The 13,856-nt window shown below is 34.3% G+C and overlaps 1 protein-coding gene across 1 annotated transcript; it reads right to left on the bottom strand.

The window, feature by feature from the left end:
* Positions 1 to 951: 951 nt before the first annotated feature.
* LOC127873748 (uncharacterized) lies at positions 952 to 12,889 on the bottom strand. The gene is made up of 9 exons (XM_052417704.1): positions 12,761 to 12,889; positions 7,438 to 8,219; positions 7,083 to 7,196; positions 6,448 to 6,600; positions 6,051 to 6,272; positions 5,490 to 5,602; positions 5,034 to 5,176; positions 3,633 to 3,740; positions 952 to 3,215 (listed from the first exon to the last, which is right to left on the bottom strand). The coding sequence occupies exons 2-9, from the start codon at positions 8,174 to 8,176 to the stop codon at positions 2,402 to 2,404; spliced, it is 2,406 nt and encodes an 801-aa protein (XP_052273664.1). The 5' UTR covers positions 8,177 to 8,219; positions 12,761 to 12,889; the 3' UTR covers positions 952 to 2,401.
* Positions 12,890 to 13,856: the final 967 nt, after the last annotated feature.

Here is a 13,856-nt window from a genome sequence, read left to right as displayed (position 1 = left end):
TATTTAATATGTACGGTCCAAACACGGATAATACGGTTTGTTTTAACACCTTGGATATACGCACATTATACAGAAGTATAATGAGCATTCACTAATCTTTCGTTATTACCTATAATTTAGATAAACTGAACGGTTGATCCAATACAAATAAAAAAAAGGTAACAAACAATAAATACAATAAATACTCTAAAACAATGATCTATGTGATATATGGTGTTTAAAAAATCAACATAAAAAAGTTAACACATGGCATCCAAACACGCGACCGCCTATATTTTGTCGCTTAGGTTATTTTTTAATATCTCAGGACATTGTAAATTGTCTTGCAGATTGCAACATTATTACAGGGTTCATATCAGACCACTCAATAACATCAATTGAATTAATTTTACATTTATATTGCAGAGGCCCGGGGCATTTTAAAATACATTATTCATATTTATTGGAACAAGAATATCAAAGTTTTATCCGTGCGTGTATATCGGAAATTGGACATATCAACCGCGAAGCTTATCCAGATACTTTATGGGAAATAATTAAAGGAAGCATACGACACGAAACCATAAAATATGCCATCAAAAAACATAGAAGGAAAACTAAACACTAAGAAACACTTAAATGTAATCAAGAAATACTGCGTTACATACTATTTTAGAACCTTAACGTAAATGTGATTTAGAAGAACTTTAAAGATTGAAGAAGCATTTGACTCTTGATAAAATAATTTTCCCAGTAATTTACGGGGAATAAATATTATACGGTCTAGTTTAATCAAATTCATTGATACCACAAAAATGTATTATATACTTGACGTGTAAATATTTGATCGCGCAATTTAATTTTCGTAAGTCCTGCATTAACAATTAGACATTAAATACGCAAATTACTTTAAATTGCATTGTAGTAGTTTTATTTTGGCACTGATACACACATCATGGTGAGATACAAACAAATAGATATGTATACTAACAAATAAAGACGAAAGATTAGTTAAGTAATACATGGCACAATATAACACTTATCATTTCAAAAAAATAAATATTACCATGAGATGTTAACCATAACCAGTCCTTGAAATTTTGGCAGCCTGACACAGGAAGTCATGTTACTTGTATCAATTGTAATTAATACCGTGTAAGCACAAAAATACTAGTTCAGTTAGGAATGCTTAACGAGATCACATAATATATATCACATGTTCATGAGTATCACATTTAATGTTGCATCACAGATTTGTCAGTCATACATTAATTCAACTACTTTGAAGACATTACATATTATTTAAAAAAATGCAATGATTTACGATCAATATGCAGTAAAGTAAAACATGGTCAATGTTCAACTAACATTGGAATAAAACATGTACAATGATTAAGGCTAAGTTAAAATGACTGTGATAAAATCAACTGGCCATTAAGTGAGTTTTGATGGCATGCTTAAACGAGTGGGAAGATTCCATATCCCTAAGTGATTGTGGGAGACTATTCCACAGAACAATACCATTAAAAGCAAAAGATTTCTTACCAAAACTTCCAACTTTTGGTAAAGAAAATCTCCCAGTGTCACAAAAACTATAACTTCTATCAAGTGAACCGGTCAAAGGGAGTGCAGACACTCTAGATAGGGTACATCGGTCATGGCCAAATTCAAGGGTACAAAATGCTCCTTAAGATATTAAGGACATGTGTCTGACTTAATCTTATGACCATGACATAGAGTTAATTGATCTACTTTCTTAGAAACAGGTAACCAGTTCAGTGACTTAAATTGTTCAATACCAACATAAGACCTGCTATGCATATTTATGACAAATCTGATCAATTTATTTTGGGAAGTCTGAAGCCTAGTTTTCCAATATTGAGTCAAACTAGGGTACCAAAAAGAACAAACATAATCAAAATGACATTGTACCAGGCACATAAGCAAAGTTTCCCTAGTGCGAAGATCCAAATATTTACTTTTTCTGTAAAAGAACTTAAACCGGGTATTTGACTTTGTTTGCATCACGTTTTATTTACATGTATAACACAATGGCTGAAATCATGTAACACGTGATATATGCAAAAATACTTTATCAATGTGTAGTTTGTTTCTACTATTTTAATTAAATTCGTGTTGCATGATATTTAATCCTGTTTAGTATGAAAACAAAGGCGGGTCAATAGTGTAGTCATTAACGGGACATATAATTTCCTCTATATACCGTTGCACCGTTTCAGTGTCATTAGTTTGCATCGTAGTATCAGCACGTCTATCTGACAGAAGAGAGACGAAGCATAAGCGTCGAGATTTCTTCACAATTCTGTCGAATCAAAGTTTGGAAACTTTATCAAATCTAATCTATCATTGACAGTTATGTATTGTGTTGCTTATATATTATTTTGTCTAAATAAAGTCTCTCTTAAACAGGTCTTTGCCTCTTATTGTCATTCGTGAATGTGTCTGATTGTAAATTATGCTCGATATACTTCAAACGTTTCTGTATTTCCAAGAGTTGATAGTTATTTGAATCGCAATCGTGAAGACTTCCGAGTCGTGTTAACTCCAACTTTAAACTTTCCAACGTAACTTTTGCCTTGGATATATTGCCTGTTTTTTCGTAAGCATTAGCAAGGCATTCGTAGCAGTCACTTATAACAATGGTTTGAGGACGTTGCCTCAGGACATTATCACTGAATAATAACACTTGTTTTCCAATTTGTATACATTTTCGATAGTCGCCCTTCTTGGCGGCAACTTTTATTACATTGACCAAGCTTTCCACGTGAGGTGTACCACCATATGTCATAGTCCCTCGTTCCTGTGCTGCTTTATCAAACATGTCTGCTGCTTTGTCCAATTGTCCTTGTTTTAAATACACTGTGCCCCACGTATCATTTATGGTAGCAATTTCAGACAGTGGAGGAAAATATTGCCTTGATACAATTACCTGAGATTCTTCCAGAGCCTGTGTTGCTTTAGCAAATTCGCCAACGGCAATGTAAGTGTTCGCAATATTAATCAAAGAATCAAGTTGTGATAAATCAGCGGCCTTAGACTTTTTCTTTATTTCAAGTCCTTCTTGCAAATACTTCATTGCCGTCGCTTCGTCATGTTTTTGGTGGTACATGCGTCCAATATTGTTCAACGCCGTCCCAACATTCGGATGATGATGTCCTAGAGTAATTCGACTTTTTTGGAGAGAAGAGAAGTAGTATTTCTCGGCTTCTTTGAATCTGCCTGTTGAATATATAATTATTTAATCCACATCAAAAGCTGCCCTACGATAGCGCGCTCTACTTTTCTTCGGCTTTGATTGTGTTATGTACATTTTCTGTCAGCACCCTGATATAGTAATTGTGAAGACATATTTTATGGTGAATATCTGTAATAATTACGTAGTTGGTTATAAGTAAAATTTAAACTGAAATTTAGATTGCAGAAGAAACGTGGCCATGCCACAACACTAGATCGTTGTATCAAATAATTAATTTAAATTTAAATATACAAACCCCAAAAACGGTTGTTCATATTGTGCCCACGGTTGATCACTTAGAACAGACCAATAAACAGGAGACAAAAGACTAACCTATATTTTTCGGTGTGTCAAAAACAACGTCTAGGCATCTTTGCATTTTTAAAGCAGGACATACTTGCCTAACTTCGCTAGTGCGGTTCCTAAACTGTTCAGCGATTGTATAGCAATAAAATTGAATTGCTTCCCGGAGACGCTCGTTATAGCCAAGGACTTCTTGAAATTACTGTAAATACCAGTATTGATATGAACATAAGAAGAAACACAATACATAATAGTTTTCTAAGAAGATACGTCAAGGAGAACAGCACGCTTACTATATTAAAGGGCCGTCCAACAGATTTGTGCATGTATTGAAGCTTGTCATTAAATGCTTTAAATGCTTTATATTGATAAATTTAAACATTTGAACTAAGAATATCCAGTAAAAACAAGAATACAATTTAAAAAAGGAAAACAAGTAACCCTCAACAAGGCTCAAACCACTGACCCTGGATTCCTGGAGTCCTTGAGTAAAAAGCTATCCGCCTAGACCACTCGACAATCCACGCTCATGTTTGTAGAGGATGTATCTTTTAGCTATATAAGCAATCCTCGTAGTTTCCCAAAATATCGTTTCGCGTCGATACGACGCTTTACCTGTTGAACGGCCCCTTTGAGTACAAGTATCCACGACCAAGTTATTTTTGCGATGAAAGCTTGAATGTCATAGAGTTTGATAGAGTTTATTCAACATACATTAGGCTCTAAGCCCATGAGTAAACACATATTACAACACAATATATTCACAAATGGTCAATGGCGTACATAATTTTCAACAGAACGTAGATCAAAATCTTAATACAACAAATTCGTATACACTTTATCGTATATTGTATTTTTTATATTTAAATTAGATAAATAAATGAAAGCACTTGGAGAAAAACTATTGATAATATAAGTCAGCTTTTAATTTAAAAGCTTTAAAAACAAAAATAGATATATTTCGTACACTTTTTTCATTGTCAGTCTGTAAGAGGTCAATACACTTGATCATGTGTGTGTTCTTCCAATAGTATTTATTTATGTATATCTTACGTAAATTAATAAATGTTGGGCATTCAAGTAAAAAATGAAATTCATCCTCAAGGACGTTACAGCGTTTGCATGTTCTATTGGATCTTTTCAAGCTTGTGCCATCTCCCTGCTTCCACTTCAAGTCTATGGACAGATACTCTTAAACGAGTTTACGCCATTCTGAATTTTGAGATATTTACTTCATTTAAATATGGTTGGAACTTAAAGCTACAACAAAGTCTATAGCTTCTACCTCGGGTCGTGTTTTCCATTTCATTTGACCAGGTTTGCAAAAACATATAAGAAATTCGTTGTTTAGCTATGGATAAAGATATATTAATATCTCCTACGCCTTGAAAAAAACATACTTCACTTAAACCTAATATGTGATCGCTAGATGTTTGCAGAGGAATATTTACTGCTTATATGATTTAAAATATCATATGTATCAATAATAACTTACTTGATAGCTTCTTCGTTTTCATCCTGATGCAACAAGTTATATCCGATCCGCTGATAAGCAGTTGCTAGCTGAAGCGACTTTCCACCACGTTGTAGTATGCGAAGAGCTGCGCTGCATTTTATGAAGCCCTCTTTGAAGTTTCCCTGCACATATAATTATTGGAATATAATCACAGATCAATAAACACTTCACAAGAAAAAAAAACGTTTTCAAAAGATATAAATTGCTGAGTGTGTGATACTAACAAAGCGCATACTGAGTGTTCGGCACATTTGTTGACCATTTTGCGGCTTTAGTTTTAAAATGGTAATATGCATATATGCTCAAGAATTACTGTTAAACTATGACATGCGTGCGATATTAAAATATATTAATTAAATTGACTAACGAATACACTATAAGGTACCACACTTTCAAGCAGCCGTTTTGTGCATGTTTACAGATATTGCATATTACCTTGACATTAGTGTACAAGCTTCCCACTGCCAGATCAATAACAGCTTTATCCATTGTTGTGCCGTACCTGTCAGCTGCGCGGTGACATTCACTATAAAACTTCTCCGCATAACCTTAAAATTGTTAATTAAATATTGTATTATATTTGCTGTACGGTATGTGATGAAATACGATATGTTTTGTTTTTTCGATGCCATGCATTGTACTTCTTCAATACCATGCATTCGATTCCTTCATTTCATTTGAAATATACAATGAATGCTTTGTCATAGCTCATTACAAATCATCAAAACAAACAATACATGAATAAAGAACCGTTACAACTTACACATGTGTGTTATAACAAATAATCAATATTGACAATATTTTAATACTCATGGCTACTGACTCGTGTACAATATTTGAATAATTATTTTTGAATACGAATTATACGGAATTTTACGCTAGTCAATTTATTTAAGAGTATGTATATATATATATCTATCTATATATATATATATATATATATATATATATATATATATATATATATATATATATATATATATATATATCAATCACCTGAAAGATATCGCTCAATAAACTTCGAAGATTCAGTAGCCATTTGGATGAAGAACGTGTATGCGTCCTGTGTCGTGTACTGCATCTCCAGCAACAGCTTCTGCAGGTTCGGCTGCTCAAACCCAAAGTCCGCCAATGCGCTCGCATACTCTTGTGAAGAATACCGCCAAGAAATACTCCTCATCACATCTGTGAAGGTCTTAATGTATCGCACTCGTACTTCTGGAAGTGTGTGTAAGTTGTCAACTTATAAGCGCATATACAAGTAGCTAAATATCACGTTTAATAAGTTTATTAAACGTGTTCAAGTATCTGACTAAATGGTAGTATATATCTAACGCACCTTAAAATGCACTGTTACATATGTTACATAGATAGTTCAGTTTGTGTTGCTAACCTGGAATGTGTGCATTCCTGAGAGAAAAGAAGGTTTTAATACATTCACGCAAGATTCCCTGTATGTTAAAGCGCCTGCTTGTTGAATCATAATTAAGAAAGTGCCTTCGGACCATCGGGATAAGTACACGATGCTCTACATCAGTTGGGGCGTCTGAAAATGAACTTCATCTTTTCATATCACATATTTATAGTTTATGTTCGATTCAGTGTCACTAGTAATAAATGAACATGTGCAAAGAACATCTAGAAATCGTGAATTCATCCTCGTTAATTATACAAATGTGAACATATATATGAATTTTACTTCAATAATTATATGTGATTCTATAATATAAATAGTTCTTTAATATGTTACCTATGTGCTTGATTTTGGTTGAGTAAACAATATAAATCGTGTTAACATCGAGTGCATCGATATATTATTGGTTTGGCTTGACCATCGGACGCGAGCGCTAAGACACATATACAAAATCCTAGTAATATAAACACGGAGTGAAACACGAGGTCCTTAATTCGTGACAGTGTGACAATTGCATCAACGGCACGACACAACACGAAAGCACATAAAAGACGTTAACGCTATAAACAATACATACAAATTGCGAAATATGTTGCACTATACCGCAAACTAACCAATAATGGAACCAGCTTCATCCGCCGTAAAAGACCCCGGGATATAGTCAAGCTCGGAATAGCTGCTCCTGTGAGAATGACTTAGCCTGCTGATAAACTGTTGATACACGTGAGCTGAAACAAAATCATACTGCTGGGAGCTAATGAACACAAATCGACTCTTAGCATAGCTACTTCAGCGGCGCGTCAATTAGTAAGATTTTTGTTTGTCATTATACATGCAAGTCATGTAAACTTAAGTTGTTACATTTGTCGCGATTGAACAAGTGTATAGAATTAACTATTATGTGTGGTGGACTTGACTATGTTAATATGTTTTAACCTAGCATCATGCAAACAAATGCCATATACTTACAAACCCTGTCCTCCTCGGGGTAGAACTCTCGACTAAGTATCGGCAATCTACATTCCGCTAGTAGCTGTGCCATGTCTTTGGCTGTCAGCATACCTCGGTTTTCGCGCAGCTCTGACGCGATCATCAGTAGCAAAAGCGGCAGCCCCTCACTGAGATGTACAATTCTATCTAAATATTCGCCGTAATCAACGTCCCGGGCTTCTGCTTTCAACAACTCGGATGATTCGTCTGCTTTCAGTGGATGCAGTTCGCACACATGGTAAACATGCCGAACATTTGCAAAAAGAACAGTTGTGGTTGAGGTGAGTACAACTTTGACATTGTCAAATTTTATAAGATCAACACATTTTCGTATTGCGCTTTCGTTGTCCAGGAAATATTCCATATTGTCAAAAAATAATACATATTCTCTTTTACTGGATGACACTGCACTGAAAAGTAAGTTTTCCCATGATTTAATGTCGTTCGTTTGTGATTCAATAAAAAGTTTCAATTGCGCGCACATATTGACGTACATCTGTGTAATGTCACTTATCTCTTTAAAATTAACATACACCAATTCATCATACTGTGTTTTGACACTTATCAGGAACTCCTTCGCTAACCTTGAAGTACCAACAGTTCTCATCCCGTAAATTCCAAACATTCGCTTCGTGTTCCATGATGTTTGCAAATTTCGAAGCTCATCTGTTCGACCAATGAATACGGTCTCAAACTCGGCTTCTATTCCAAAACCCATGATTCCAACGTGCAATATGATCGGGTTACAAGGTGCTTAAAACCTGCAATATTTTGAAAAAGACTCTTTCAATTTAGTATATATGACAAAAGCAAATAATAAGTATAATTCCCTTTTGCATCATAATGTGTTACACTAATTTTCCTGTAATCTCCGCATAGTAAAATTTAAAGATTCCGCACCGTTATTACCCACACACTTGGAGGCTTTTCTAACGCAACACGCACTTGAATACTTTTCTAACACTATTCAAACTTGAATGTTTCAGTTATGAGTAAAGATTTTGAGTTGAAATTACGCTTTAGCGCGTGTGGAAGTAGCTTACAATTGCGCGTTGGCTCATGAATTTCATACAAGCCATATTGTTTTGTTTTTTTTAATTAATTTGTTTATGTTTTTCTGGTGTAAAAACCCACCTTAAATGATGACATTGAAATAAAATTAAAATTAGATCGCGTTTCACCATTACCACGTGTAAAGGATGAAACCATACCTACATGTACCCTACGTGCTTAAGCGTCCCATCGTCACGGATGAATGATTGTCTCTTGAGCTTGAACGGAATGCAGTCAAATGATCATATGCACAATTGAAAATCAAAATATTTTCTCATTACTGATATATTCAAGTTTGAAAAATGTTGCGTTGGGACAGTCTCCAAGTGTAGTTCAACATCATCGATATAGGATCAAACGGGTACATTTTAACATGTATTCATACATGCATTTAATGAAATGGATTAATACATAAAAATTAGAAAAAAAACCATAAAATAACGCTGATTGAATAACTCCATTTGAAGATCAAATTAACACATAACATGAATAAAATCGAACTGAAACTTGCACAATGCTTTCTGCTTTCAGTGTAACAGCTATATACAATACAGTTGTTGTTTCTATTTTTATAGATTATCAAACCGCTTTGAACTCTATACTCTATACGACCGGAAGATATATCGGCTTAGTGAAGTGGGACATAGTATGATTCACTGTTAGCTTTATACACGATAACATGACATATGTAGTAAAGTTCAATCAAAATACACTCATTATTACTAATTAAATAAAAACGATTGTTCATGAATGAAAGTTTTGCATTTTTTATGAGTGAATTGTATAAAGAAATAATATAGCAAAGTTTTTTTACTTAGACTAAATTGAAATCGGTTTCTAATTGCTTGACATGACTGGTGGTTTCTGCAATGAATATATAGAACCATGGTCACATCATGACCTTTTCATGATCTATCTAAAGACTGACTCACTATCACCAGCAAGCTTCTGTACGTTTTGAATTTGGCGACTGGTTTACCGATATAAGTCCGTTAAAGGTGATCATCGAGGTTCTCAACCATCGTAGGTTACATTATACTAAATAATCGTATCATGTAGGGCTGAGCTCTCAGCCATGAATGCATGTTTAACACTTGAGACTGTTAATCTTGTTTTATCTTTTGGAAATATTAATAGGGAACGCAAAATGTGTTTATTACTTAATCCTTGAAATATGATAAAGTTGGAGAATACAGCAAAAATATGCACTGAAAAAGGTTACATTCCACTAGAAAACGACCGAAAAAAAGAAGGTGCAAAAACAGTCGATTTTGATTTGTGTAAAGTTTCTTTGTTTGTTTGAACATGACATATCGTTTTGATTGCTTAAATTGATTCAGCTAAGAATGCCCTTAAAGAAATGGTATGGTTATGGGGGTCTCAATGTGCAAAAGGTTGCATTAATTTTCACTCAAAGTTGTCGCAATTACATTGAATCATTTAAGGAAGAATATTAAGTATATTCTGAGCTTAACCATTCAGAAATCGATCGCAGACTGGGGTTTTACTGTCTCCGATAAGTAGGATATCAAGCTGAAACTCTCACATATGTCTAATTGGTTACAAACCAGATATCAATAATCCTCTATGAATTATAAAAATAACATCTACAAATTAGCACACATATGACAAGCGGTTCGAGGCATAATCCCAAGATACTAGGTTTTTTCATGAGAACCAAGGTTGTCATTCTGAGAAGTTCTCACCAGAACTTATGATCCCTTATGATCCCAAATGAAATCTTGTTTTCTCGTGATAACTTAGAATATCCGAGAGAACGACGCGAAAAGCTGTCGAGAACCTAGGTTCTTGTAAAAACCTTGGATATCAAACGAGAACTTTGGTTCTCAGAATGAGAACCTAGGTTCGCATGAAAAACCTAATTTCTTGGGAGCATGCGTCGCACCGCGCTGAAACCCGGGGTTCTGAAATAATAATCTAGGTTCTCATGATAACCTAAGTTCTAAGTTCCCTGAATAAAATGTGTCCCGTTTTCCAAACGAGCAAGTTTGCGCCGTCCGACGCGTAATTCTGGGAACCTATGTTCTCATGCGAACTATGGTTTCCAAATGAAAACCACGGATTTAGTATCTAAGATGAGAACTTAAGTTCTCGTCATGAGGACTATGGTTTTAACAGTTATTCTGGAAAACTAGGTTCTTATGAGAACTATGGTTCGACGCATAATCCCAAGAAACTAGGTTTTTCATGAGAAAATTGGTTCTCATTCTGAGAACCTAGGTTCTTACCAGAACTTTGGTTTTCAAATAAGAACCTAGGTTTTCGCCGTTTGATGCACAATTTATGATAACTTGGGTTCAGGTGAAAACCTATGATATCGAATAAAAATTGCGTTCTCGAAGCCATGTGCAATCTTCAAGCGAGAACCTTGGTTCTCAGAATGAGAACCTAGGTTCTCATAAAAACCTAGTTTCTTGGGATTATGCGTCGAACCGCTTGCCATATACACACGTGTATAGTTACATACAGTGTACGTGGCACAAGAAGTGTAAACATGCGTTGGTTCAAAATAGGTGGATGGTAGGACCGTAAAAACTTTCAAAAGTTGACCACAGCATGACTGTTTCGCAATCAAACAACTTCCATGTCTATGATGGCTTATAATAAGAAGCTAAATTAGATTGATTAGCACATCCTTATTTTCGCCTTTTTTTATCAAAGTTATAAACAAGTTTAGTTATGCCTGGCACATTTCTCTTTTATAAATCACGGGTTTTCGGCTTACAAGGTGAATGCACAATAATGCACAATAATGAAGTCTGTCTCGATATGATAAACATCAAATGTTGCGCAGTTTAATGGAATACATTCATATAAAAGCCTTTATTCCACGTATTACGAATGTGGTCAAGAAATAATACTTTTTAAACATTTTCCCAGGATATGGCCAAATACATCTAGTTTCATTTGAATTAATATATATTGTATTTACTAAGCGTTCTATATATACCAATTACGAGTCATAGAAAAAAACTCACACACGGAAGTTTACAGTTTACAGAGGCTGGCCATTTGGCTCTGCCCAAATCATTTTTTACCCGATACACGAAGTACGTCATCACAATTCACTAAACCTTGTTGAGGATATACAAAGAATTCATCCGCAGTAAAATTATTCATGTAAAACATGTGCGATATATTCGACAGTTAAAATCAAACCTTGATGATGATGATGATGTAGATGAAGATGATGATGATGATGATGTTGTTGTTGTTGATGATGATGATGATGTTGATGATGATGATGATGATGATGATGATGATGGTAGTGATGGTAATGGTGGTAGTGGTGGTGATGATGATGATGATGATGATGGTGGTGGTGGTGGTGGTGGTGGTGGTGGTGGTGATGATGATGATGGAATTTTATTGGAATGGCGTTATTTATTTGCAAAATGCATTGCCATGGTGTGTATATCAAAGTATTAAAATCAAAGCAGAATATAGGCAACCATATACACACATGTTGTCTAGTAGCATAGATTAAACAAAATACAAAATGCTCTTTTTTACATTTGTTTGGTACAATATATTCACACATGTTCATATACCAATATAGTGTTCCTGTGTCGTATGAATATATATTGTAGCGGGAAATTAATATGGAATATATTGTGACACAAAAAATAAAAACGAGCATTTTGTATATCGTTAAATCTATGTTACCATACCACATCTGGCGTTGAAATTTAGGCCATTGCAATAAGGAAAACTGATTTTTATATGGGTTAAATTTATTGTACAAAATACTTTACGAAACATTCGCTGATTTTGTTTATTTATGTGGCTTTAACTGTAAACATATAGGATATAGGCAAACCAAAAGGTTTAAATTGTGAACCGACGGCGTAAAGGCAGAGTAGATTTTGATCGTACATGTACGCCGGTGTATTTACCTATATGTCGATATAATCACATAACAGCAGTTTAATGTGTGCTTTTCAGGCATATGGGTGTTTAAATCCATCCACGCATGAGAGCGGAACTTAATTTGGGCCCATTAATGGACGTTATACATAAACGTACAATTCATAACTTGACTGTCGGAAGTTTCCGTACTCACTTTGTGTTTCATATCCAAAACTGATTTCGCGGTAAACCTCAACCATTTAAATTCGCTGACGGTGTAATGTTCTGAAAGTGCATTGTGCTTTTAAGTGAATATTTAATTTTAGAAATTTTTACTAAAATCAATTATAAACTGAGTCAATTTATTTAATTTGCTTACCTGTTTTGGTTTTACACCAGTGGTCATATAGTTCCAAATAGATTTAACGATCCACACGTCCACAACAGTCTATAATTTAGTTCACTTAAACACCACAACGTAATAAAACAAAATCACCTCGGTGTCGTTTATTAAAGAACTAAAAATAGATTAACCTCGTTATTCATTTCCTGTACGGCTTACCTGCGGTGACTGCGTTGTCACATTCGATTACATCCTGTATTTATATCAATACGTGCATATACACATTGTATTTATGGCAGAATCAGAGGAAGAGCTAATTAAAGGTTTGTCTTTGTTGGAGGAATAATGTGATTGATGGGAATTATGTGTTAACACAAATGTAACAAAGGTTATGGTTTTTAAAAAGGGTGAACAACTTAGGAGGGATATTGATTTTTTGTACAAAAAACAAGCATTAGAATTTGTCGAATTATTTACATACTTTAGAATTGTATTCACTAAAGGAGGATCTTTTGCAAATACTTTTGAAACACTTGCAGGTCAAGCCTCGAAGGCTGTTTTAAAGCTTGACTCAGGCTTAGTATTTGTTTCAACGATTTCAATACTTAGCAAATTAGAGTTGTTTGATCAGCTTGTTGTACCAATTTGAAATTATGGATTAGATATATGGGGCTTAACTGAGTCAATGGCAATTGAATTAGCCCACTTATATTTTTGCAAAAAAAACACACACTAGTAAATGTAGAAATTCAAACACAGACTTATTTTGTATATTTTGGGAACTTGGAAGAACATCCTTGAAAAGTAAAAGAGCCATTAATGTAAAAAGGTACTAGTTGAATATAATTCAGTTAGAAGATCACACGTATGTCAAGTGCATGTATAGCCACATGTGTGAGAATGTATTAAATAAACAAAATTCACATTTTTGGGAAAATCTGTTTTTCATCCCTGGTAAAGTCTTGATTCAACGATACTTTTATTACAAATTGGATGTCAGAACTTAATAAATTCCTCATGAGCAATAACTTACAGTCAGTTTTGTAAATTTGAATTGCAAACTTACTTAAAACATGTCAGTATAACAAGTTTAGATTTGATCTTTGTAGATTAAGGGTTTCATCTCATTGAT

Source organism: Dreissena polymorpha, chromosome 3, assembly GCF_020536995.1.
Source record: "Dreissena polymorpha isolate Duluth1 chromosome 3, UMN_Dpol_1.0, whole genome shotgun sequence".
NCBI classification, from domain to species: domain Eukaryota; kingdom Metazoa; phylum Mollusca; class Bivalvia; order Myida; family Dreissenidae; genus Dreissena; species Dreissena polymorpha.
This window is presented reverse-complemented; position numbering and strand designations above follow the sequence as displayed.